Source organism: Drosophila innubila (assembly GCF_004354385.1).
Source record: "Drosophila innubila isolate TH190305 chromosome 2L unlocalized genomic scaffold, UK_Dinn_1.0 4_B_2L, whole genome shotgun sequence".
Classification (NCBI taxonomy): domain Eukaryota; kingdom Metazoa; phylum Arthropoda; class Insecta; order Diptera; family Drosophilidae; genus Drosophila; species Drosophila innubila.
Genome location: NW_022995372.1, coordinates 9,374,759 through 9,402,570, shown reverse-complemented (window position 1 = coordinate 9,402,570; position 27,812 = coordinate 9,374,759). Strand labels below are relative to the sequence as shown.

Genomic DNA, 27,812 nt, shown 5'->3' with positions numbered 1-27,812 from the left:
TGAATGATGATTTTTGTTATTTATTTTCGTTTGTAATTTCATTTAAACATTTTCTATAGTTACTAAAATTACTTATGCACTGTTTATTATTAATATTAGTTAAATATTATTGAAAATACATTAGTTGTTTCACGAAACAATTTATAAACATCCTTGGTACGTTCGCTCCCTTACAATTTGCATTCGATTTATTTTTATTTTCTATTTACTCTTTGTGTTAATGGAAATACATATTAAAAAAACTAACAAATAAGTCTAGATTTAGTTACAGTTTCTCACTTATATACGTTTCATTTGTTTGCATTTTTGTGTTTCGCAATACAATTCAATGAACTTATGAACATGTTTCCGTTAATTCGATTTACAACTTGCCAAGTTCGTTTTTTGTATAGTTTACTTTACTTTGCCGTATATATATTAATATATACCATATGATACACACGATGATTTTATTTAATTTTTTTGTTTATAGTCAATTTCTCGAATTTTTTATTCATTTTTTTATGTACGCTTATGAATTTTGTGTGGTTGTTTCTTTCGATTTCTTTTTTGCATTTTTAATGAAAATATATGTATATGTTTATATATAAAAGTTATGTACAATTTGTGTTGAATGAAATTCCCTCCTTGACGAGCTTTTTTAATGCGAAATTATTGTTAAAACTTTTCAAGTGTATGAGCATTCTTTTTTTTTGTTTTTGTGTAATTAATTTAATTCGAAAATGAACAACAAAAATGTATATTACATAACAAAGAAACAGCAAAATGAAACTTGAAACTGACAACTGCCTGTCTCCGTTTCTGTACCGAAACCCGCCACCGTTCCCGCCCTCTTGCACATAAGCCAGAGGCAGAGGCAGAGACAGGGGAGGGGGAGTGGCATAAGATTGGGTGCTGGGTGCTGAGGTAGAGCCTGGCCAGACCCAGATTAAAGCCAGCCAATGGCCTACAGACTATTTTTGGCACCGAATCAAAAAACGAGACGAGAAAATTGCGCAAAAGCTTCGCCACATTGCACAAGCCCGTGAGCTGTTTACGCTGTTTTACAGCAGCTGCAGCATCAGTAACTGTATATGTATCTGTATGTGTATCTGCATCTGTATGTGAATCTGTATCTGCATCTGTATCCTCGCCAGCTGACAAAGTTGGGCTTGTGCTCAGAGGACTGATGCCGGCGAGCCGGTAACTTTCTGTAGCATTTGCATGAGCTGCTCCGTTGCCGACTGATTGCCACCACCCACGCCCACGCCCACTCCTACGCCTACTAGTCCCACCCCACCACCTACGCCTAGACCACCGGCAGCTGTTGATGACGGTGGCGATGAGATCGATGTGGCTGCCGATGCCGATGACGAGGACGATGGCGTCAGCGCCAGCTTGGATTCTGGAGCAACAAAAGAAGCTGAGATTAGATTCGGTACGTTTTGTCTATGGACTGCCTTGCATACTGTCATCGCTCTCCAGGTAGGTCACGTACGAGTCTGTGCTATCCGGATGATGGTGCGACGTTATCCCCGAGTCCAAACTGCTGCCCCCAGGCGGCCCATTCATTTGTTGCCCCGGCGGTGGTGGGTGTGGTCCCTGCGGCGGATGCGGTGGCAGCACTGGCATTCCATTCAAATCATAGCCATGCATCTGCAAAAGGATGATCAAAATTGTATTTCATTTATTCAGTTTTAATATTAACAAATATAATCTCCCAGCATATATTCTTTCCAGTTCATGTAATTATGGATAGCTGCATTTTTTTCTAAACTTAAAACCGATTGCAAATCAATAAATATAAAAAAAAAAAACAATTCAGCATGAATAGAAAGTTTGATAGCGGCGATGTGTATTTAGATTTTATACTTGTAATATAAATAATTTAGTTTCAATCCGCGTATGATTAAACATAACAAATTTAATGTGTCTAAGCACTCAATAATACTAGATAAGAAGGTGCTAAATTGACTTTTAATTAAATGTTAATTAGAAATATATAAATTTCATAAAAATAATACCGTGTTGACAGTTTGAAGATGAAGAGTGGTTTTATTTCATATGGAAACTCAATCCCAAAAGAAGACTATCTTCAATCTCATTAATTTTTAAATTCCGACAGATAATTTGTACCCTAGCACCCTGTTAAACTGTGAGATTGCTCACCTGATTGACAAGCTGTTGAAATGCAGGCGTATGCGTATTGATGGCCCCATTGCTATCCAGATCGGCATGCAGGGCAAAATCGCTTAAGGCTTTCCATGGCGGTTGATATGTCTGCACATCCAGACCCTGCAGATTTAATGGTGAATCATGTCGCACCGGCGAACTGGCAATCATTGGTATACCCTGCATGGCGCCATATCCCAGTTTGCGACCCTCCTGATTAACACCAAAGAAGAACTGAATTAATAGATGTTGATGGCATGTTGGGATAGCATTTTTGTCAATTATAATTTGTACCTTCTCCTGTTGCATTTGCAGTTTCATTTGTATGGTTTTCTTTTTGTCCTTGCAGCGCTTGTTCTGGAACCAGACGCGTATGACTCGAGGTGACAGACCGGTCATCTCAACCAGTTGCTCCTTCATGAGTGCATCAGGTCGCGGATTAGCATTGTAGCAGGTTCTAAAACGAATATAGAGTTGCATTTATAGTTAAATATATATGAATTTATTACATTTCTGGGTCTTACCTCAGCGTATGCAGCTGCTTTTCATTGAGTACGGTGCGCACTCTCGTCGGCTTGCCATCCGATGGACCCGAGGGACGCTTTTCCCTAATACTTTTATGTGAGCCCGATTCGCTGCCAGAATCTGACAAAGACATGAGTGCAAAAAAGAAGATTAATGAGTTGTATGTAAGGATCGCAAATAAGAGTTTTAGGTTTAAAATAATCAAGAAAGGGGCCTATGTTCGTGTATATGAATGCGAAAAAATGGGATACACCTGTTATTGTAAGGGGTGTTCCAATCATAAATATATCAATAACAAGTTTCATTTCTCAAACTGAATTAAAATGCTATGATAAGAAAATTTTTATTTAAATTTTAATATACAAATCACAGAGTAACTCTTGTTTTCTTACAAAAAAAAATGATAACAATAAGGATAATTCTGCAAAATTTTAAAAAGATTTTAATTAAAATTGTAATTTCGATATATGTATATTTACATAGGAATTTTATTTCAATAAGTGACACACACATCGGATCTACATATCGATTTCTGTTTCTTACAACTCGCAAGTCAAAGAATCGTTTGTCAATTCGCAATCATTTTGCTATTTTTGCACTCGCTTTGAAGTTCACGTTGATAAATTGCCCGCTAGAGGCGAATTCCAATGTCACCCAAAAATAGCGTTGTCCCCGTTTTTCCCTCCCCTTTCCTCCTGTCCTCCCCGTCACCACTGCTTTGGAGATCAAAGAGTCTGGTCTGGTAATTGGAATGCTTCGAGGCACGGGAATGGTTCGTGATTCGTGGTCTGCGGTTCGCAATTCATGGTTCGTGGTTCGTAATTAAGTCGTGTTTCACAACACTCGCGACAACTTGTTATCGTTATCTAATTTCGATCGCATCGATGAATAAAAAGCAGCGCTAGCGCCGATCGATCGCGATTCCTATCTCTTTCCTGTTTAGGTGCGGTGTTTCGTTTGAAGGTGCAGCCCAAAAAATAAAAAAATAAAGTGGAAAGAGTAGAACACATATGTCTACATCTCACTCTTTAGCAGTTCTTTTGTTTTCAATTTAGCAAAACTCTTACACAAATTAAAGAGATGTCAAGAGAATCGAAAAACTCTGCTTTAGATTTTGAAAGGATTTAAAACTTGTGGAACTAGTTGTGAAAATGTTGCGACAAGAAAATTGCAGAGTAAATAGACACTGAAATGGTAAGGAATCTTCAAACGGAACAAGGTATGGAACTAGCTATGAAATTAGAAATGCATTTGGTGGTGAACCGTAACTTTAAATTATATATACATACTTTTGGAGCTGACAGAACTGCTATAGAACTAGCTAAGCAACTGAAAATGGAATTAATATTCGAAAAAAGGGAACCAGCAAATAAACTAACTATGGAACTACCAAGTGATCTATCGATGGAACTGTTAACATCAAAGAGCCGCAGTTTGGCAAACACTCGAATGTGCTGCGTGCCGTATTCGAGTAGAGAACAAACAGAGGCACAACAACAAGTGGAAACCTATGAATGACTGTCATGGACTGAGACGCCGATTGATCAGGCGCTGCGAGAGAGATCCGCAGATACAGAGATCCACAGCTAGATCCCCAGTCAGATTCCAGATCCAACGTTGATTCACTCAAACAAAAACAATTCCCAAGAAGTTGTCAATGTTTGTCCGCTTGAATGCTTCAATGCAACTTTGAGTATTGTTTACGCTGGCAGCTGTCCTCCCTTCTCCTTCACCTCAACTTCCTTCTACTTCTCCACAGCCACCTGACACCTTTTGCGAATTCGCGGCCAAACTATTAGACATCATATCGCTCTCTCTTTAACAGTGCTGCTATCTCTTTCTGTGTGGAGCCCGCACACGAGCTTCATTGACTTTGACAAGACCGCCGCATGTTGATAAGGTCTGTTGGGTTGTTCGACTGCATCGTCTCCTCTCTCCCTCTCCCTCTCTCCGTCCCCGTCAACAGGTTAAACAATGAGATTATGTTGACGATATGGTTTGACAATTGTCGTACATTGTTTGACGTTTGACGTTTGCCGATTTCTATTGACACTCTACCGCTTACAAGGATGTAACGCTGTTTTTCTAAGAATAAAACACGACCGCAACCCTTTGTATTGCCGACCTAGTCACGCTTCCTCTCTCTCTCCCACCCACTGTCTCTCTCTTTCAGTTAAAAGCTATTTAGCCTAATTAGGATGCAATTGCAATGTATGCGAATAAGTAGGCCAAGCAATAAGCCCAGTTAACTCAAAGACCCGCGGGGTCTAATGCAATTAGCACTAATTGGTAGACGGTTTATGAATACAAATATATTCAAGATGAGCTGTGTGTGTATCTTACTATATATATATTTTTATTAATGAAATAAATAGAACAGTATTTAAGATAAATAGTTTTTGGAAAAGTTTAAAGTTTGAATTGGAAGACGAGAAAAAACGGGTTAAGAAGTTGGCTTAAATACTATTCTAGAGCAAATTGAAATACTTTAAATATAATAAATAAATTCTTATAAAGTTAATAATTTATAGAAAATTTTAAGATTTTCAGCTTGGCTTAGAAATTCGGTAAATATTTTTGAGAAAAAGTATAGATGGAATTGATTCTTAGAATGCGCAACCTGGTAAGTATTTGTCTAAGCTGCAGGTTCTTTTTTTGTGGATAGTAATAATCCAATTCTTATCTAAAAACTCAAGGTAACGAAAACTTTTAGATCCCATCTCTATGCTTAATCAAAATAAGCATTCCTTTGCCAAACAAAGAACTCTTCTAAGAAGGCATCTCTTGACTACTCGAAAAACAACCTTTTTCGAAGTCGTAAAGTCAATTCGTGCTTAAGTGAAATTGCACTTGAGCTAATTAAGAGGGTATGTATATTTATATATGTACTTCATAGTCGTAAACATCTTAATGCCACTCACCTGACATTGAACCCAATTCGCTGGAATGGTTATTATTGCTATGATTTGTATTGTTGTTATTACTACTGCTAATGTTGTTGTTGCTCTCCACTGATGATGATGTTAGACTACTTTGCGATGATTTCTCGAGCACATCGTGATCCTCCTTACAGTACAAGGCGCCCGCATCTCGTAACGCGAATTCATCGCCTAAATGATAGGATAGATAAATCAATATTAGTATAAATGATTATTTAAGGGTTAAGATAAGTGTGTGGGGCATTTACACACCTGGCAGCAGTTGTCGGGCACACGCTGAACAACGAAAACACTCGATGTGAAAGATTTTCGTTTTGGCTCTCATCACAAAATCATTTTTGCTAAAGGAGTTACCGCATTTATCACATTTTGTACCAAATAACCTGAATGAGAGAAAGAGAAAGAGAGTTGGTCCCATGATTAGCTAATATATATAGTATGTAAATGTGTGTAAATAGCCTTGAATGAGTTCAAGTGCTTACCGCCTCTTGTTTATGACTGTTGAATAACATCAAAAATAAGAAAATAAATAAATAAATAATAAAAAATACAACAAATAAACAAAAATAAACAGCAACTGTCTTTTGTGCCGACCGCAGCGAGCATCAATCATTTGTGCAAGTAAAGTGTTAATTTATAGCCTTGCAAGTGCTAATCAATTATTCAAAGATTTGCATGACAAATACGAGTAGTTGGACGAAGCTTCCATCTACCCCTCCCCCTCCCCTAATCGCGTACTCTTAACAAATAAGCCAACAGTCAACTGACTATTAAAACCCTATTGCACGTCATATATATTAGCAATGATGAAACCCGTGAGACTCACAGCTGTCGTTTAGAATGTGCTTACGGTTACCCCCTTAAATATCCGTTGGCATGCTCCATCTAATTAACATGGCCAACAAGTGTCGACTGTGCTACAATTCCAAAAGGCCAAGCGCATGATCAGCTCAACAAAAAAAAATAAATGATCTACACAGCGCGTGTGTAGGGTATCAAAGTTGTCAGCTAGCTAATTATACTACAATAAGATCATAATTAAATAAATATGTAAAAAATGTTTAATAATGTTTTTAAATTTATTGTGAAAAATTAATAATTAATTTTAATGCCCAGCTAATATTTTGATTATTACAATTAGATCTTTATTTCTGTTTTTGGTAGTTGCTTACAAGTGTCTTAACTTGCTTAGTATTGTATTAATTAAAGTTTTTGAAGTAACTATATTTTGACACTTAGCTCCTTTTTTTCGTAACAATTCCCTGACATTAACAATTTGTATACTTTATTTTACAAGTTAAGATCAAGTTGGATCTATTGTTATAAGACACTTACCTAACATAATCACGCTTGCAATAGGTTTTGCCATCACGCACAAAACACGTACAGCTCTCGTCCAGAAATTGCCTGCATTCCTGGCACTTTAGGCACGCCGCATGCCATTCCAGATCGGGGGCAACGCGCAGTATATACTGATCGTGTATTTGACCACCACAGCCCACACAATGCGACAAACGTTGTTTTTCTGCGAAAAAAGAGAAAATAATAATGTTAAGTCGGTTAAATTTCTATTTAAATTTTAAATTTAAGCTGCGGTTGCAGCTGCAGTTGATTAGCTAACTGCTATGGCACTCGCACACTAAGCAGCTGTATATTTAACAGGAGCTGTTACACTTAACAGTGCCAATTTAAATAACAGTTATGATCATGGAAAACTTTTAAAATGTTATTTAAAATATTAAATTGAAATAACAACCAGATTCCCCCAATACACCAACTATTTTTGATACATATGAGGCCACATTTGACAAAAAACAACTTTTTTTCTCTATGTTATAATATTTTTTTTTTTTTTAGAATTGATCTTACATTATTCATTAGTTTTCCAAAATGCCAAACCCGATTTTAAACTACTTTACTTTTTGTAGTCTATGTATACATAGGTTTCTATTAAATCCTGTTGATTTACAGCTATCAATTTTTAAACTAAGAAAATTATAATTTTTTAAATTTACTTTTACGAATTAGACTTTAAAATTGTATGAAAAAATTATAAATAAATTTGATCTGCCGACGGCAATTGAAGGCGACTTTAAATCGCTTGACGTGTTTAATCTGCTGATTTGTTTTACATGAAGCTGGCGCTGCACATTTTGCCAATTATGTATCCTAAAAATAATTGTAAACAAAGAAGAAAGTAGGAAAACAAAGATGGCGCTAATTAACAAACTGTTATCAAATAAACCGAGGCAGCGACTTCAGGAAAACTTTTCAGAAAACATTTGAAAAATTCATAAATCTGCCAAGCGGCGCACAATTTTCAAGTATTTAAGTTGCGACTTGGGTAAAAGTTTTCAACGTCGTGGGTTGGGTGCTCAGCCCCCAAAAAAAGGAGAAAAATCAATGCAATCATTGCCACATTATGTACGAGTGGCAGTAACAGTGCTCCCCTACTGCTCCCTGCACCCCAAAAGTCTTCAGCATCCGATGTAATCCTTGGCAAAAGTACGCAAAAAGAAAAAAGAAGAAAAAAACTTTTGCAATGGAAAAAAGTTTTTGCCTGTTGAAAAATTAAGAAAAACTTTGACGCGCGTTTAGCACGTTTTAAATGTTTCGTTGTGCCACACACACACACATATATATATATATATATATATATATATATATGTATAGTGAGAGCGAAACACACACGAAGCTTTATGGTTGTTTCCTCTTTTTTGTATCTTTGAACGTGGCTGCGTATCTCGGTTTGTTGTATCTGTATCTGCCAGCGGCTGCTGGGTGAGTGTGTGTGTGTGTGTGTGCGAGTGCCTGTGTGTGTGTATCTTGCGTATCTTTCGCACTCGCTGCCTCTGCACATGAATTATTTATAAAGGCGGAGCAGACAAGTTGCTGCCGTTGCCCGTTTGTCGTTTTCCCTTTGTTGTTGTCTTTCTTTTTTCGGCGTGTTTTTTTTCGCCTGGTTTTCGCGTTTGCTTGTATTTGTTGCTTTAATGCTTCAAGCACTTCAGACGCCAGCATTTACTTCCATGTACTGCCTCCTTACACCCTCTCAGACTCCCTCACTCCCGTTCCCATTCTCATAGCAGCCGGCCTTCGTCAGCAGCCCTCAAGCTCAAAGCTACAAGCTTCAAGTTTCAGTCTTTGCCTTTGCCTTTTTGCGTGGCATGTGCGCTTTTTTCTGTTCATATCTCTTTCGCACTCTCTCTCACGCTTACACTCATTTCCTCGCTCGCTTCTTCTCGCTCGCACGCGCTCTTTGCTGAATATAAAGCTACCCTATATAGTAAGTCATTTGTTGTTGTTGTGTGTGCGTGGCCACCATTTTTCTTCTTCCTCGTTGTTGTTATTGCTTGAGCTGTTGTTGTTGGTTTTCTTGTTGTTGTTGTTGCTCCCGTTGTCGCTTTTGGACAGCTTCTTTTGTATAAATTTCCAGGCTGCGTATCTTTAGCTGACTGACATTTCGCATTCATTGTTTGTTGCCTCTGTGTGTGTGTGGTGTGTGTGTGTGGTGTGTGTGTGTATGGGTGTGTTTGTGTGTGTGTGTAGGTGTTTGTCTGCCTTAATGATCCTGCGCACTGCGTTTTCATTTTTCTTTTGGCCCCCAAATAAAACACCCCCCTAACAAACGCACACACACACACACACACACACCGCAACCATTACGTTTCGTAATGGGAATTTAAGCGCAACTCCAGCGCTGACTGAGTTTTGTATCTTTTTTTTGGGCAGTGGCGTCGAGGGGGTTCGAGGTTTGTAGCGGGGGTCTTTCCGCTTTTGCGGCGTATCTTTTGCATGTTGTACGGCCCAAACCGCCCCAAAATTGATGGGGGTTGCTGCCGCGGGGGGTTGGCTTTAACATTTGGCGCGTCGTGGTCTGCACGATTTTTCGTTTTTCGTTTTTCGGCGCTTTTTGCGGCACACTTTTTGTTTATCTGGCGGGATTGGGAAAAGGGGTAGGTTACAGTAAGGGTGGAGTGGGGTGGGGTGGTGTGGGTTGGGAAGTAGCACCGGCAAAAATGCAATTTTCGTCTCATGTTTGTCGTCTATGAATTTTTGCTTGCCACTGCGGCAAGCGGACGCTTTTCGTATGTGTGTGTGTGGGTGTGTGTGTGTGTGAGGTGTGGCACATGCGGCTGTTGCGGCTTTTTCACTTTTAACGAGCAACGTGCGGCAACATTTGCAACATTTTGCAGCATTTGCAAGCTGCGTGTCATTTTTCCATGTCTTTCCATTTTTTTAGCTATAATTTTTTCAATTAAACAACTGACAACAGCAACAAATGACAACACGTTATTGCCATCCTTCTTGTTGTTGTTGTTATTGCCATGATCTTGGCTTAAACTTAAAGTTTTATATTTGGTTGTGCTTAAATTTTAAATGGCCGCACCCTTTGACTGCTGAATGCTCTTGAACCTTTCCTCGTAAGCAATATTATCATACACTTATCGAAAGAGTACTTGACACTTGCCATTCAATACGACTTTGTTTTTAGAGAGATAGAGATAAACTCGAAGGAAGGGAAAAAATCATTACATCATTGTCATACTTTTTTAATTAAAATCGTTTGATTTTTAAGCAGTAGAAGTATAAAAAACACTTGTGATCTTTGTTTTAAATAAAATTAAGTTAAATTGAAAAAAAATTGAGAAAGTACTACAATGCTTTGTGTATAAAGTAAATCAGCCGCAATCTTGCTTTTTTTTCGAATTTTTTTCAAAATATTGTAGATTCCTAATTAAAAAAAAATTCCTAGTGTTAAGTTTATCTAAAGCTATGATTTGTCGGTAGTTTGATAGCTTTCCGCTAAGACAAAGTTAAAAAAAGCTGAAAGTATCTCAAGATACTTTAATTAATTAAAAACGTATGATTTTTAAGTAGTAGAGTTGTGATAACCACTTATGATCTTTATTTATTAAAAAATTGAGAAAATAATATAATTTTTTGTGTATAAAGTTTGGGGTAAATCTGGTAAATCCGCGCAATCTTGCTCTATACTTCGTACTATTAAACGAATTTTCTTCAAAATGTTGTATTTAATTTTAAAAAATTAAAACAAAATTTAACCAAAGCACTGATTTGTCGTTAGGTTAATAACTTGTCGTTAAGACAAAGTTAAAAAAAAAAGCTGAAAGTATCTGAAGATTTTTTCAAGCTACAGCAATGAGAAGATTTCGTATCTGAATAAGTACGAGTATCTTGCGCGTTTAAGTGTTTTTATCTAATTACACGCGTTTCGCTCGTGTCCAGAGGCAGCAGGAGATGTAGTTGCCGATGAAGAGGGAGAGATACATACAGAGAGGGATAGAGAGAGAGAGAGAGCTTACAGCTTGATGGATAGACGTAAGCTGTTGTCTAGTTGACAGACTGAAGCCAGGCAATAAACATATCACAGCGCATAATGAACGCCCACCAAAGGAAAACGTGGCCAAAATGGTAAGAGATGTGCAGCTAACCGGCAGCTGCTTATCAAAGTCGGCAATCTTTCAAAAGGCCAAAATCGAACTGGGCAAAAATGTTGCAGAGACAGAGAGAGAGAGAGAGAGAGAGATACAGAGACGGAGAGAGTGGGGGGTGGTGGTTTAAAGTAAGAAAGAAGCAACCAGTTTTGCAATGGCTGTTCTCAGCCTCCTCCTTGGCTGCAGTATCAATTTTTGCAGACATGTTGTTGTTGTCGACAACAGCAACATGCAAAATGCAAAGCATCGATAAGATACAGGTACATGCGAGAGTGCAAGAGGCAGCCTCTCTCCTCCTGCTCCTCCTGCTCCTGCTGTTCCTAAGTTTAGCAGCTCAGCTCCCATCGAGGTTCAAAATTATGGAAGCTCTGCGGATATGCGCGCGATTTCAAAAGCAACTACTGTTTAAGTCTCTGTGTTTGGGTATTGAGGGTCTCCACTGTGCATCTCTCTCTCTCTGGATTCTGTAGAGTGCTGAATCTGTGGTGGAGGTTTGGTGGGGAGGGAGGGGACTACCTTTTGATTTATGGCGCATTTGTTGAATGAAATACAAAGCGCAGTCACTGACAGTTGAAAAGCAAGTGCCGCCGCCAAAATAGGAATTTCACATGCTCATAAAAAAATACGAGAGGCGACACCAGATACAAGATACAAGATACTCTTGTATAAGATACAAGTCTCCCACAACAACAACGACAACTATGAAATTTTGTGATTGCTGCCGCGTGACTTCTACGAAAATTTGTCATTTTTCCAGGAATAACGCGAACCGATTTTTATTTCTCTCTTGTGTTGCTCAATTTCCTTTTTGTGTGTGTTGTTTTTTGGTTACCTGCAAAGCGAAACGCTTAAAAAATTAATGATGACAGCAACAGCGCTTGGAACACGTGCCGAATGAACGAATCGACCGACGATTTTGAGTTCGCTGTCGATGTCGATTTCGATTTCTCGAATTCACATTTTGACAGACTCATCAATTTTGTAGATACGAAACGTAGCCTTCATCCTGCTGCTGCTGCCTTCGTTACCTCAGTCTCTTCTGTACTCCCTCTCCCTCTCTCTCTCTCTCTCTCTCTCTTTCTCTGTCTCTTTCTGCATTATCCATCCATCCATTCACCCAGGCTTTAGCTCGTTCTCCACTGATTAGGCAACATTCGTTGGCCATTGTTTTTTGGTCTGCTGCGTGGGCTGTGTACTTCCCTTTACTGTTCTTCTCTCTGACTGTCTCTCTGTATCTCTGACTATCTGTCTCTCTGTCTGTCTGTTCAGCTCTGGTCACTGGGTTTTTGTGTGGAAGGAAGCTTTGTGGCTTTTGATTTGTTTGTCTGACTCTGCTCGCTGGATCCTATCAATTATGTGGCCCCTCTATCTGTCTGTGTTCCTGTCTTTTTCTCTCTTCCTCTCCTCCTCTTTCTCGCTGTGTGTTGCAATTTTGGGGTTTCTGCAGTGCCAATCGTGCTGATTGTCTGTCTTAAGTTGGCTTAATTAAGTGCAGTTGCTTGGACAATGACAACGTAATCTTCATTTAGCTATAGGCCACATCAAAAACAACTGACCGCTCCATAAATATACTTTGTACATATCCACACACACACACACATATATATATTTACATACATACGTACACATATGTATGTTTGTATTTATAAATTTGCCTAATTAATTACACAAAACACCAAAGAGCATTCCGATTGGGGGAACAAAAACAAATGCACACAAAGAAGAAGCAGATGAAACGAAAGAGTAAAATGTAAAACTAGAGATGGTCACGTGATTATAAGGGATTGCAAGTGATGGGAAAATAAAGGAAAATGAGTATATTTATTTCACATGCTAGATTTACTCACTTAATTATCGTATATGTATTATTTCCATGGTTGCATAAATATTAACATAATTTTTATTAAACACTCTTCTGTCTGTCATCTTCGCATTTTCCTTTGTTAACCAAAAATACATGTCCTCCAGTGTCACTTTAATGCATTACTTTCATTTATTTATTTTAATATGGCGTGCTCATCTCATTAAACATTATTTTTTGTACTACTTTCTGACTTTTTTACAAGAATATTCATCACCATATCGTAATTATCTTGTTTATCACTCCTAAAGTCCTCCATGGTTACTTTTATATGTTTGCTGTGCATTGTGCATAAGTATATCTGGCTTAGTTATCATGTCTATCTACCTTTATCACATTTTCTCCTTGTTTTCTTCCCATATATGTAATCCATGGTCACTTTATCACAATAGTATAATTTTTAATCTTATTTAACATTGATTAATACTATCTCTCGCTTAATTTTCATGTGTATCCTTATTCTATACAACTTTTCACTTTCTGAATGTTTTTTTACATGTCCTCCGTGGACACTTTTAGATCTCATAAATTGCACACTTTTATTTAACACTTATTTAAGCCCCAAAGTCAAAGTGTTCCTTTTATCATCTCTGTATCTTATATGTTCACATTGTGATAGTGAGTTTTTATAAATGTAAAACGAGGTTCGCTGTTATTTCACTCTATGAAATTTTTATCATAGTTTGCAATAATTTGAATATTATAAGGCGAATTCTCGTAAATTTTTTTTTTTAATTTCTTTTATTCAGAATATATGTTGTGTTTCAATTTGATTGATTCCATTGTTCATGAAATTAGACAGAAATGCTCATGTCACGCGTTTGAGGATCATCTCAAATGTGTGTAATCCCAAGACGCAGTCAATATAAATATAACAGAAATGAACAATTGGCTACGATTTCGAATCAATCGACTCGATCGATACAAGCGATTCCAAAATACAAAAAAAAAAAAAAAGAAATGAAAGACAAGAAAAAAAAAGAAGAAAGACGAGAAGAAACCAAAAGAAGCCGCCGGCTGCAGTCACTTTGAAGTGTTTGAATTTCGTATTGGCCGATCGAAGCTGTTGTTGTTGTATGTTGGCAGTATTGTTGTTGTCGTTGTTGTTGACTGTCGTTTTATTGAAGCCAAATTTGAATACGAGACATGCAGCAAGCGCGGCAGAAGCTGCCAAAGCCGCGACATCAAAGAGTGCCTGGACTCAAAATGGACATGGGCCTGCAACACAATTTATGCCAGCCAAGAAGACACACACACACACACACACAGACACACACACATGCATGCAGAGAGAGAGAGAGAGAGATATTTGAGGCAGCAACGGAAATGACCTTTTTGTGTGTGTGTGTGTGTGTGTGTGTGTGTGTTGACTGCGAAACAAAATGCCGACGAGCAACGACGAAGCAACTGCAACTGAGTTCTGACTGCTATTCTGGATGCTGTTGTTGTTGCCGTGTTGCCGTGTTGCGTGTTGCTTGGCGCGCAGACAGATGACAAGACGCGATAGTGTCGGAGCCTGAGCTCCTCTGAGCTTCTTGTACAACCGGCTTGCAACAGCAACAGCAACAGCAACAACAACAACAACATTGAGAGAGTCTTGGACACGCGGGCTAAGTGATGATCATGATGGGTTATTAGGCAGGTTGCGTTGACAACGCATTTGTCTTGGCCAACCGCCGACGCAAGGATCTGGGTGTGTGTGTGTTGTGTGTGTGTTGTGTATGTGCTGTGTGTGTGCTGTGTGTGTGTGTGTGCATTTGATAAGCGCACGACATTTATTTATGGTGTTTTAACACAAGTGTCGCCAATGGCCAAAAAGGCGCCGTCACATCGACTGCGACCCAAAAAAGTAAACGACCCAACAAAAGACAAGAAAAGGTTCACAGAGAGAAAGCCGTCAATTCAATTTCAATTTCAATTTTTGAATACTGACGGCTCAGCGTCAGAAATGGACTCGAAAAGTGTCAAATTAACGTCAAGTCTCGAGTTGAGACTCGACTTCAACTTCAGCTTCAACTTCAACTCCAACTTCAGCATCAAAACTTGTGCCTCAACTTGTGCGTCACGTCAAATTTTTGGTGGCAGGCGAAATACTCGTATTGTGTATAAAGAAAAGCAATTAAAGCTAAACAACAAATTGAAATTCAAATACAAATTCGATATCCAAATTGGAAATCAAAATGCAGTTTAACCTTTTAAGGCCGCATGCAACATGTTGCAAATGCTGACAGGCCGCCCCAAAACATTTACATTTTCAACTAGTTTTCGGTTTACTGTTTTCTGTTTTCTGTTTTGTTTTCGTATTTATTTTTTCTCTCTGCGTATTTTTATCATAAAAGCATTTGGCATTAGCCAAACTAATTAGCCAAACAGTTTTGCTTTGCGGCCGCGATAAAGTGACTTGAAGATTTGTGGATTTGCGTGTGGCACACACAAAAAAAAAAAAAGGAATTGAATACATTGTTGCATTTGTCGATGTCGATGTTGTTGTTGTTGTTGTTGCTTTTTTCGTTGTTGGAATTGTTGTTTTTGCTCTCCATGGCAGGCGGCTTGTGTAAATATTTGACCTGACGCGTGTGAACTTTAACAGTTTTTATGCTTTATTTGTCGCAAATATTGCGCAAACATGGCCAGGAAAGCAAAGCAGCTCCCCCTCCCTCCCTCCCTCCCTCCTTTCTCCATCAAGCCGTGACCCTCACTCTCATACTCCCCTCTTGTCAGTTTGTGGAAACAACAACGTTGCCTTGTTTGCATTTTGGGTCTCGGGGATGTTCACATTTTTGTTGTTGTTCTTGTTGTTGTTGTTGTTGCGCATGCGCGCACCTTTTGCACTTGCGATTGTTGTTGTTGTTGTTGCTGTTGCTGTTGCTGTTCTTGTATTGTAGTGTTGGCCGTGTTGCCAAGACCATCTGCTGCCCTCTCTGCACGTGCAGCATGCAACATGCGTTAGCAACATACTTGCTGCAGTCGGCAAAATATCAGTTGAATGCTGCAAATACTACAAAACTTGCAACTAGAGAGGAGTCAAGTATGCCGCTAAATTCTTAAGCGAGAGGCAAGAATAATTAATGGATTTATAAATGCAAAAATGTGTAAAAAAACCTTTTTAAATATCACAGTAATTTGTTTTGTGAAACTTCTCTATATAAAGAATTCAACATTTTGACTGACTGAAATACTGTCAATTTACTAAATATTTTATTTTTAATATAAATAATAATTTCTTAACTTTACGACAAAACGTTGCAAATTAATTAGTTTATTATCAAGTTCATGACTTGCTAATGCTATGATTAGCTCCAAATAAAATCACATTTATTGTACTTTTAATTTAAATTATTTTAAAAAAATTTTCTCATAAAATTTTGTTGAATAGATTTATAATTAACTGTAAAAGTGGCAAGATTAAGTCTGGCTAATGTTTTGGTTAATAGATGAAAATCTAATCACTTTTATTTTACTTTTTATATCAATTTTGTTTAAAACTTGAGTAGAAAACTTATGAAATTCATTAACATTCCTTGCTAATGTTATGATTAATTAATAAAAATAAGAAGTTTGCTTATTCTGTTTGTTGTTCAGCTGTTTTAAGAGTTACTTTAGGTACACACTTTTGTTCTTTAAGAATTTCCACAGCTCTCTTAAGCTTTTGAGTGCTTCTGCTTAAAGCTTATGCTTAAATTTAAAAGCTTTCTCAAGTGCTCATCTCTAGTTAAGCGATTATTTGAGCCTCACACTGAGGTGTGCCTTTAAGCCACATTCCTATGCACATTGCGCATTGTGTGTGTATAGGTGTGAGTGTGAGTGTGTGTGTTTGATTGTGTGTGCACCGTTATAAAAACTTAAGACCTCATTAAAAGAGGCCGCCGCTGCTGCTGCTTTATGGCTGATGGCCAAGATCGAGTTGACCATTTAACGCCGTCATTGTCAGCCTCAGCCTCAGATTCAACTCGATGCTCATTGTGGTCCTTTTATATGGCTGGTAAAAGTAACTATATAAATATATATACTTGTATATATATATATTTATATGTCTAAAGTTAAAGCTGGTCGATTACGCGCACGCAAATGCAGCCAGGTCTAAAGTTTCGGATCAAAATATTCATTTGGTCAGCTAAGGCTTTAGCCGACTCTCTGCAAAACGGCTTAAAGGAGGCCGCCAAAGGCTGAGCGTTGTTCATGCAAATTTTAACTTCATTTCGGCTTCGTTTTGTTAATTAATTTATATTATTTTATTTGGGTGTCGTATACAAGCGAGCCGATCCGCAGATCGTAGCTGTTGTTGTTGTTATTGACATGCCTTGTGGCTGCCTCGTCGAGGTTGTCTGTTGTCTGTTGTTGTTGTTGCTGTTGTTGTTGCTTCTCTCTGCATCTGCATCTACATCTGCATCTCTGGGTCCGGCAAACGAACGAACGACAAATTTATATTTAATGAGCTTCATAAAATTTGAATTTCAAAGGAGCATTGCACCGCAGCGGCATGTTCGAACTGTTCCTGAACTGTCGCCGGATCTGCGGCGTTGATTGCCAGTCCGAGCCCAGTTCCAAGTCCGTATTGAGACTCAGTTCAAGTCCAAGAGTTGCGACTGAATCGAGTTGGCCAATGAAGGTATATAAATTGCTGGTTTTATGGCGTTTTAAGTAGGCCTGCTTTATGGTCCTGTTCGAGGTCCACTCGACTTCAGTCCACTGCACTCACTGTTGTTCGTGTTCTTGTTGTTGTTGTTATTGTTGCACTCATGCTAGGCACTCACATTCATACTCACACCTGATGCTATGATTCATTGGCGCTGTGTGGTCGTAATCTTCACTCCTCAGTCTTCAGTCTTCTTCGTTTCTTTGATTCGTTTCGTTTCGGCTCGTTTTGGTTCGGTTCGGTTGGGTTGGAAGACTTATTGCTGCCCACTTAGGCGACAAAACGCTGTTGAGGGAACTTCCTCACAAAATAAAGACGACGATTTCCCCCCCTTCTTAAAGAGACCTTTTGGTTTACGAACAGATCCGCAAATCTCTGTCTCAGCAACTTGTTCAGCGAGTTTCTCACTTAGCTGGCAACATTTCAATTTGACATAATGAGCTACATTTTGTTACCAGTAGGCATTACCACAGATGGTCAAGCTACCATACTAGAATTTAAGCAGACTCACATATGAAAACATGTGTACTACAAATTATGCTCAACTCGAGGGCCATTCAAAATTTACAAAAACATTATAAATGCTACATCTCTATGAATTATGAAATTTCTATAATTCTGTAACTGTATTTTAACGGGCCATTTCAGGCTTTTCCATTTTATTTAATAGAATTAAATTTTGCACATTAACTTTGATTGCTTTTTACTTAATCGGAGTTAAATTTACAAACGCAAAGTAAATTTAATCCGCAAACTTCCGAAATATCTTTCGGAAAGTGTAAACCGGAACAGGCTTAACAATTTAATTTTAACTTTAATCTGGTTTTAAGTTTAAATTATTTTTCATAATTAAACATGGTAAGATGAGAAATTGTTATTATAAATAGAATTTGTAAAGAGATTATAAATGTTGATTCACTAGCTATAGAATGAGTTACCTGAGATAATTCAGCTACTATACGAGTAACTAGGAAGGTTTTTAATAATATTTATAAAAATTCTTCAAATTATTACAGCGATTGATGAAACATAAAACATTTTAATCATAGAAAATATTGTTAAATGAATCACCGTTTCCATGAGAAGTTTGATAAAGCGAATACAAATAAATTTTATTTAGAAATTTCTTGATAACTGTAGTTTTACGATAACAAAAATAAAATTTTGTTTATTACCTAAAATCTACTCATAAGAATGTCAAAACAAAATATATAATATTTCTACTCTGGAAACACAAAATTTATTCCTCAAAAATATTCATTGAGATTCTTGAATTAAATTGTTTTGGGTTATTCAAAATATATAAATGAAATAAATATATTATTTAGATTTATCACCTAATGTGAAATATTTCAGATTCTTTTTTAATTTGTGCCCAGTATTCTTTTCAATATGCTGAAACTGTGTACTGTCAATATCATAAATATTAGGAACTTAATTCATATTTCGACAAGCTTTCAACAGACATAACTTGTTAAAACAAGTTTGTGCAAATTTGAAACCCGTTTGAGAGAATTTGAGTTTTGCATTGATTTATGTTTAATATTTGTTATTGTGTTGTTTTCGTTCACAGATTATTTGTTTCTATAAATTCTGGTTTTGTTTTTATTTGAATTGAGGTGAGTTGAAGAGTTATAAGCCATGGTCGAAATAAAAGAGTCTGTGAAAAGTGTCACATAAACCAAGTTGGCAACAAGATGTGCAACTTGTTTGGCCAGTTGCGTCAGTTGTCTGTGTCTGTCGATCTGTGTTGTGTCTGGCAACATTTCAATCTGACATAATGAGCCACATTTTGTTGCAGGTACAGAGTAGGCCCATATCCTGGCTGCAAGTCAAAATATTAGCCGGTAACGGTAATTAGCCAGACTAGGCTACCGTCTGCCAGCCTCTGTCTCTGTCTCCGCCTCCGTCTCTGTCTCTCTCTGTCTCCGTTCCGAGACTCAACTACCTCTAATTTTGAATGAGTTGCCCCGCGGCGCGACGTCCGACGTCGTCACAGCAAGCGGTCGGCTTCGGTTCTCTCGCTCTTTTCCAGAGTGCGAGTGAGTGAGAGAGAGAGAGAGAGAGAGAGTGTGTGTGTGAGTGGGGCGGTCAACCTGTTGATAGCCTCGTCTGGCCTACCCAGACGATACTTGAGATTAAGAGCTCTCAATACAAACAAGCGACATGCTAAGTGTCTCTCTCTCTCTCTCTCTCTTCCTCTCTCTCCCTTTCTCTGCACACAAGTACTCTTCGCTCCTTGTAAAAAGTAAATTAGAAAATGCGAGCAATCGATGCGGAAAAGTAGTTCTTGTAATGCGATATATGTATCTATGTCATGCCTATTATATTTATAAGGCCTTGTTGCTGCCTCAAGTGTTGCATACAAATTTGGAGTACTCAGCTGACGCCACAAATTGAGACGGTGGCGTCTCTCGACTCTTAACTCTTGACTCTTGATGTCGGCGACTTTTCTTCTTGATGTAACCAAATCTCGGTTTGCTCTCATTTTAAGAATCTAACTCATTGCATCCTGTTGAACGTTATTGCTTTGTTTTTTTTTTTTTTGTATTTGTATCATTATTGTTGTTGTTGTTGTTGCTGCTTTTTATTGTCTCATGCTTAATTAGTCATTAAAAGCGGGTTATAAAAATGACACTCGTAAAAACAGTCAGGCAAATAAAAGAGATAGAGAGTGAGAGTAGGAGTGAGCAAGACAGCCATATGTGCTGCAAGGCGCCCCCCAAAAGAGCTTTAAAAGCGACGCCATTAAAGCGTCGAGTTCGTTGCATGCAACACGCCAGCAGAGCAGAGCAGAGAGACACACAGCGACGCAGAGCTCCCAAGCTGGCCAACTGACAGTCAAACGAATGCACCTGAGCACACACACACACACAGACACACACACACATGTGTATATATGTATGTATTTCAAGAGGTGTCATATGGCGCAGCGGGTGCTCCGACTCTACAGAAACGGCAGCCCAAAACTAACATGCGCCCCAAAAATCCCAGCGGGAAATGCGACGCCAAATGGCGCCGTTTAATGAGCGCCTGGAGAGGCACAAGCAACCCGCTCAGTGTGGCAGTGGCTCAGCAGTTAAGGTGGTTGGTTCTGCTTCAGTTTCGCTTGTTGGCCATTCAAACATAAACACACGCGATAAACGGGCGTGGCATGCAACAAGCCCTGGTCAGGCGAAAACCAATTTTGGCATTATTTATCAGTTGATTTATGTGCAGCTCACTCAAAATGCAAGCTGCTCCTCTCCCTGCATTTCCCTCTCTCTCTCTCTCTCTCTCTCTTTCTCGCTGCTCTTTTATTTTGTTTTCTTTTTTATCTTTTTGAAATTTAATATTCGTTTGCCTGGCTGCAGACTGCCCCAAACAGTAGCCCGTTTGGCTTTGACAAGCGCTGACACCTTGACTGAACTTTAAGAGCTCAAATTTTAATTGCACTTTAATAGTCGGTCTGCTTTAATATGCCCAGTGGCCCAGACCCCTGGTCCCCGGGTCCCCGGTCCCTGGTCCCAAGCCCCAGGTCAGCAGACTCTAACTCGCACTTGAACACAGTTGCAGTAATTAGGCCACAACACCAATTTTGTCTTTAAGCTGCGTATCTATCAGATACATGAGTTCTGAGCGAGCTAAACTGCAGCTATGAGCTTATGCATTAAATATTTTACAACTTGGAGTGCAACATAGAAACACTAAACGAAGTGACTCGAATAAAATGTACTGTTAGACTTTTAGACACCCCTCAAACTTTGAGAAATAACCAGGGACTGTAATCATTATAAGTTTTATTGTAAAACTCAAGAAATTATCATTATGCTATGAGTTTTATTAATTTTGATTCAAAGAAGTGGAACTCAGGAAATAATCATTATGCTATGAGTTTTATTTTTCTTGGTAAAAATAATGATTATATTTTGAGTTTTATTTTTTTGCTCAAAAATAATTATTATTTTATGAGTAAAATAATGAAAATTAAATACTTTAAGATCATGGTGAAATTGCATAGATTACGTTTTTAGAAAAATTTAGGTATAGTTCACGATTTTTTACAGTCACTAGTGAATGATTTTTTCAATTGAAAAAATTACAAAATAATCATTATTTAGTGTCCCTAAGTTAAACATATTTATAACGCAAAAAATATAATTTAAATTTCAAGTCATCTTTAATGTCACCTTAAATCTTGTTTATTATCGAGCTTCTTTAAACAACTAATCGCTTTCGCACACTTTTATATTTCTGTTATATTAACGCCCTTAAAAAAATATTTCATTCTTTTAGAGACTACCTAATGCAATTTTTCTTTTCTGAGCTAAGAACCTTTAAAGGATGCATTAAATTCGCTTCTTTTTATTAAATAAGAATGTATGTTAACTTAACTTCATTATACGAAATTTAAAGCTGCCATTTGGTATTTTAATTTTGTCATGCTCAACTGACATAAATATAAAGAATTGTGAAATATATGCACTGTTAACCCTTTTTGATTATAGGGTATCGAAATGGTCTACTGGCACACCCACATGACAAAATTTTTGCGCCACTCGCTAAAAAATTCGTCTATATTTTATGGGTTTGCTTTTTTCGGGTTTCCGGCCAATTCTTTGTTTTTGATATTGCTATCCTGTCTGACTTTTTGGACTGTGTTTTATTCCCACTTCCCGCTCCCGTTTCTGTTCCTGCTCCCGCTGTCAGGCTGTCTGCTTAGGGTGATAAAGTTATTTAGGCGCAAATCATAAATTCCGAAAAAACAGAGAACCCTGACCGAAGCTTATCTGATTTTGCACTTGGGTCCGGCACTAGATCAATATGTTGGCCTGAAACCTGTGCGGTCTGCGCTTGATACGGGGGGACTCACATACCGGACCCAGAATCCAGATTCGACCCAGAATTTCAGAGACCCAAAAGACAGCTGTGCGCCTGCGCCTGGTGTCACATTTGAAATGCATTTGTAGTGTGTGTGTGTGTGTGTGTGTGTTGAAAGGGACTACGACATTCGACATCATGACAGAAGGACAGAGAGACAGACAAGCATTGAGACAGTTGGAGGAGATACGCAAAAGTAGAATTTGATTTTGACTTTAGAGGTTCAGGTAAATGTTGACTGAGATTTTTCTGTTTGTTTTCTTAGCTCGTTTTGAGCCTGTCTTTAATTAACAGCTCTCGGAGCGTCTGCTTGACTTGTGAAATTAGAAAATTATGCCTGGAATTTCCGTTCACAGATGACCAAAAACAGACTCACAATAAGACAGAACCTTACGCCAAAAAAAAAACCGCGACAAAATCTTGATTAGCCAAAGCAAAAATGATAATGAGTTATCGTATGATAAAAAAAAAAGCAAAGAAATTAAGTTGAAGCTGAAATTGGTGCCACGGTGCAGAGAAAGCAAATAAGTAAAATTACAGTAAGAAATTAATGATGACTGACTGAATAGAAACATCAATTTAATGCGAATAAGAATAAATTCTCACTGTAAGCATATTACATATAGCTTATAGTATACAAATTTAAGTCTGTACAATTTAGCTTTTACTCTGCGATATTCATCCCAGTTTACAGTTTCTCAAATTAAAAAAGAAGAAGATAATTAAGAAGCGTGTATGCATTTAGTATTTTATAAGTAGCTCTTAGAAACTTTTTATATCGTCTACAAAATCAAATTATGTACGATTAATGATGTGTGTAGAACATTTATGGCCACTGAAGCCAATCTGTTACCATTCGCCTTTCACGAGCTTTATGACTGTCACACGCTCGACACTTTATAAATATAGCCAGTCACCCTATATATAGAATGTAGTTAATCTGCCTATCTAGCTGTCCATTTGTATCTCGCAATCCCATCCGTAAGCTCTGTGCCATTCTCCTTCGGCTTCTCTATGCAAAAGTAACTTCGCCTTTTATGGCAAAGCATTTAAAGTCACATTTTTATTTTTTTTATTTATGCTTTTTTGTCATTTAACAAATTATTTGTAAAATTATTTCAACGGTTTTTTTTATGTTGTTATGGTTTTTAAGTAGCCTGCACATTTGCCCAGTCAATTTTTCACAATTAACTTTCAAAACTTGTTAGCGTTGTTGTCGGTTGTTGTTTTTGTTCAACTGGCCACGTTTTTTACATTTCACAAATTTAAATTAGCTTGCGATTAATTTTGCGAATCATTTCAATCAAATTAATTTTAATTAAATTATAGTAAGCAAATTTACAGGGCACACTTCCACACACCAATACTACAGCACACGCATGCAAATATTTGAGGCCAATTGGCCAAACTATAAAATGAAAATCGTTTTGATTTTTATGACCGCAAATAATTGTCAATTTTTAACGAGTTTGACATAAAAACCATGGATTTTATTAGACAGCCAACAAACCAGATGAAGAGGTAAAAGAAAAAAAGGGTAAATATCAAAAACATAGCGAATAACAAAATATTTGCCAAGCGCCATGAAGTATGCAACCAAATTTGTTAATTGATATTTTCTTTTGTTTCCACTTGCAGGAATTATTTTAGTATTGAAAAATGTACTCATAGTCCTTAAGGATATATATTATATGCTAATTGCATAAAGAGACTGGGCAGGTCAAGGTCGTATCGTCTTTAAACTCATTTCAGATTGTCTGTAATGTGCTTCTTCTATAATAAATCAATTGTAAAGTCTAACTATCATATCGAAGATGGGATGTCATTTATTTTCATACAGCGCAGTTAGTTTTAGCTTTTTGTTTTCTGGTTTATTTGAAGATTGGCGAAACTTCACTCGGGGGAAAAAAAAGTGTCGCGCTGTGTCAACAAAACTTCAACTCGAGCAGCTTTTGTATATTTCCTTCTACTATATTTAATTAATTTAACGACTACTTGAGAAGTTGGCAACGACATGTGTGTGCCTCGTTCGATGGTGAGGGGGAAGTTAGCTTGGGGGAAAGCCAATGGGCCTGCGACATGAAAAACTCATTAAAATGTTTACAGGCGCACAAAATCAACAAACCAACAAAAGCAACTCGGACAGACAGACGAGTTGAGAAAATAAAAAAACCAAAAATGAAAATGAAAATAAAATACGGCAAGTGAAATTGTTTTCATTTCAAATATCAACTAAAAAATCTGAAAAACTCACAACTCAACGCTGCTAGAAATAAGTTTTTGCCTGTAGTTTTGTTAGTTTACTGTTCGCAAGCTTCGTATACTATACATACATTATTTGTTGGTGTGAAAAACTTTTAGTTTGCCAAAGTTTTTAAATTAAAATTTAGTTGCATTAAATATTTAATGTGTACGCAGCGCAAACTAATTAAAATTGAAATTGCAATGCGGCTGCATTTGGACAGATGTAGATAGGTACAGCAAGCCCGTATCTATTTGATACAAATGTATCTGCAGTTTTATCTAGTCGCTGATGTTGCTGGTGTTTTTGGCTCATTTATTATTCAGTGCGCTTCACGGACAACGTGTTTATGATTATGATTTTTCGTCATTTGCTCATTTTTATTTTGGCAAAAACATAAAACTTTGAAACTGTCGTTTCGCATCGTGTTACACTTTCTACAGATAAAAAATGGTTTTAAATTGAACAGATTAGAGCAATAGATACATAACTTAACATTTAAAAAATAAAATATATTTTATAATAAATAAATTGTATCTGCATTCTTGACCAAAACTCTTTGATCATGTGTTTTACTAAATTATTATTTAGTTTCTCCTCTTTATACTCTTAATATTGTATTAAATTGAAACCATAGGATCCATCAAAATAATACTGAGTAACTGTTAGTTGTACATTCTCTTTCACATAATTTTTACTTTTTTTTTCTGTGTGTTTTTGCGGTCTTTTGTCTGGGTAGGAAATTGGCAGCTAACATTTGTCACAATTTAGCGTCAAATAAAATTTAAATAAAATATATTTTGTAGCGAACAAACAGACACACACACACACATGGACATTTTTTAATGACACTTTTGGTTAACTCGAATGCTGCCAAGCATTTAAAAATGCATGAAAATAATTTAGAAATTCAACGGTATGAAAATATGGTCAACACTTTTCCGGCTAGCCGAAAAATTTGTCAGCTACAAAATGAATGCATTTATCGCATGCGATAAATCAGCTTTTTGCATTCGCGCACTTTAATTGTCCGGCACATTAAAATGTCATTCAACCATTAATTGGGCGGCTGACACAAAATTATATTCTACTTAAAATAAAATACAGCTATAATTTTTAAGTTAATGCCGCCACAAATTCAACAGTAACAAATGTAAAAAAAACAACAAAATTTAAATGTTTTTTTTTTTGTGCCAAAAAAGGATTAAAGTAACTTATTGCTGTTAACAATCTTGAGCTGCAACTCGACTAATATTGCAAGATACTTGGCTATTGATAATCAAGCTGAAATACTTTCAATTGTGCTCGACAGGAGAAAGCGTTAGAGTACTTTAAATTCTATATATATAAGATGTGTCTCAACGACGCATTATCAACATTATGGCATCCTGTGAAGCAGCATAAATTAATTTTAATGTGTTTCTTAAAACGCATTTATTAACTTTTATAATTTCAAGCAGTCCAAGCAAGCAAAATATATTTAAATTCAAATTACATTTTTAAATATAAATCTTAATTAACCTCTAAGGTCGACAATTTTACCTTGATTTACTACAGAAGCTTTAAGTTGTAATGATTGACTTCATATAAAATCGAAAATGCATTAAATATTATCTTTGTGAAGTTTTGATGTAGAGGTCTTGGTAAATGCCTTACAATCTGAGTTTACTGAGTTATTAGAATACTTATCATATTAAAAAAAGTTTTTTAAGAAATTTGGAACACATATGTTTGTATATTATGTATATTATATCATGTTTAATAGCGGCTAAGTAGCTTAAACTCTACCTTGACCTAAATTGTCAATTAAAAGTAAGTAAGATTTCATCGCAAATGCCACAAGTGTTCCATATGTGGTATGCTACAACCTTATAGATAATGCAACCAACTAAAAATTGAACTGAGTTGTCAAATTGCCAAATAAGCTCACGGATTAACCCAAAAATTAAAGTAATTTTAACGTATTTTGTATTTTATTAGCTTTTAATTTAAAACATAATATGGGTATATCCCATTTTTTTTTTTTTGATTATATGACAGTCCCAAAATATGGTCTTCATGTTACAGTTGACCGAATTGACAAATTTGTACTTTTTTTAAATGTGCAACTCCCTTTATTTTTATTTTTTATTTTCGAAAGGTTAATGGCAATTTAATTTGCAAATTTTCATTGTTCTGCTGTCTAATTTGTTTTTGACTGCGACAATGACCATAAATAAGTCATTAACTCGTTTAAATAGCTTTATTAGTTGTATATGATACGAGATTTGATGAGTGGTTATGGTTCTATGACTGGATAACTATGAAGTCGTAATGTGAGTAATTGGGTTCGTTTGCCCTACAGTTGAATGATTCGTTTGATCAGTTATAAAGGAATTGTTTTCTGAAATGCTTGGATGGCTAAAAACCGAGAGCATTTCGACAGTAATTGAAGTTATTTACTAATAAAGAGCGGAAAATTAGATACAATTTATGTAAGGTAGTATGTATTTATAGAGAAAGTGATACTTTTACAAATTAGATACATAGCAAAGTAATATTATAATTTAATATAATTAGAAAACTATTTTTTTCTAAGTATATTGTAACTGTAAGCAATCTTTCATTGTGCTCAGGGCACGAGTTACTTCAAGTTATGCTAAAAATAATAAATTCTACATTCAACTTAAGATTTGCTATAGTTTCAAGTGTTGTTGTTTGATATTTGCCGGCTACTGTGATTTGAAACTGGTTTTGAGACAGAACTGGGAAATACCGACGGCTGTCTTGGCAATTAGAATGTGATGCATGAACCGATTTGTGGACAGAGATTGTATCTCTTGGATATTTGGATATTTTGGTATATTGTAATTAGCTGTACTTACTTATCACATCATGGCCGTGACAATCCAAATCCAGGTGATGATTCATCACCAGCGATGGCTGTAATCCAGTTTGATTGTGATTGTGATTGTGATTGTGCAATGGTAGCTGGTGAGCCAAATGGCCACCAATCTCTGCCATTACCATATATTTGGCTTATAGACCGGCAACCACCCAAAACACTTGAGAATAATCAAAAATCAAAAGCGTAACTCAACAGACGGTCAAAAGATTTCTGTGCATTGAGCAAAAAATGTTGTTGTTTGCGTTTTCCTCA

General features: G+C 36.9%; 1 protein-coding gene across 1 annotated transcript; it reads right to left on the bottom strand.

Moving 5' to 3' along the window:
• Positions 1–4: 4 nt before the first annotated feature.
• Positions 5–27,812, bottom strand: LOC117781620 (insulin gene enhancer protein isl-1). Its single transcript, XM_034618404.1, has 9 exons — positions 27,538–27,812; positions 6,951–7,140; positions 5,868–5,998; positions 5,598–5,786; positions 2,676–2,796; positions 2,446–2,608; positions 2,149–2,364; positions 1,449–1,635; positions 5–1,384 (listed from the first exon to the last, which is right to left on the bottom strand). The coding sequence occupies exons 1-9, from the start codon at positions 27,680–27,682 to the stop codon at positions 1,158–1,160; spliced, it is 1,569 nt and encodes a 522-aa protein (XP_034474295.1). The 5' UTR covers positions 27,683–27,812; the 3' UTR covers positions 5–1,157.

What these genes read in the sequence shown, in the direction of transcription:
- LOC117781620 (XM_034618404.1), bottom strand. Translation starts at nt 27,682, where the DNA reads ATGGTAATGGCAGAGATTGGTGGCCATTTGGCTCACCAGCTACCATTG. An exon ending in TCACGGCCATGATGTGATAA is followed by an intron (nt 7,141 to 27,537) that starts GTAAGTACAGCT and finishes CTTTTTTCGCAG; the next exon opens with AAAAACAACGTTTGTCGCAT. An exon ending in TGCAAGCGTGATTATGTTAG is followed by an intron (nt 5,999 to 6,950) that starts GTAAGTGTCTTA and finishes TCTCTCATTCAG; the next exon opens with GTTATTTGGTACAAAATGTG.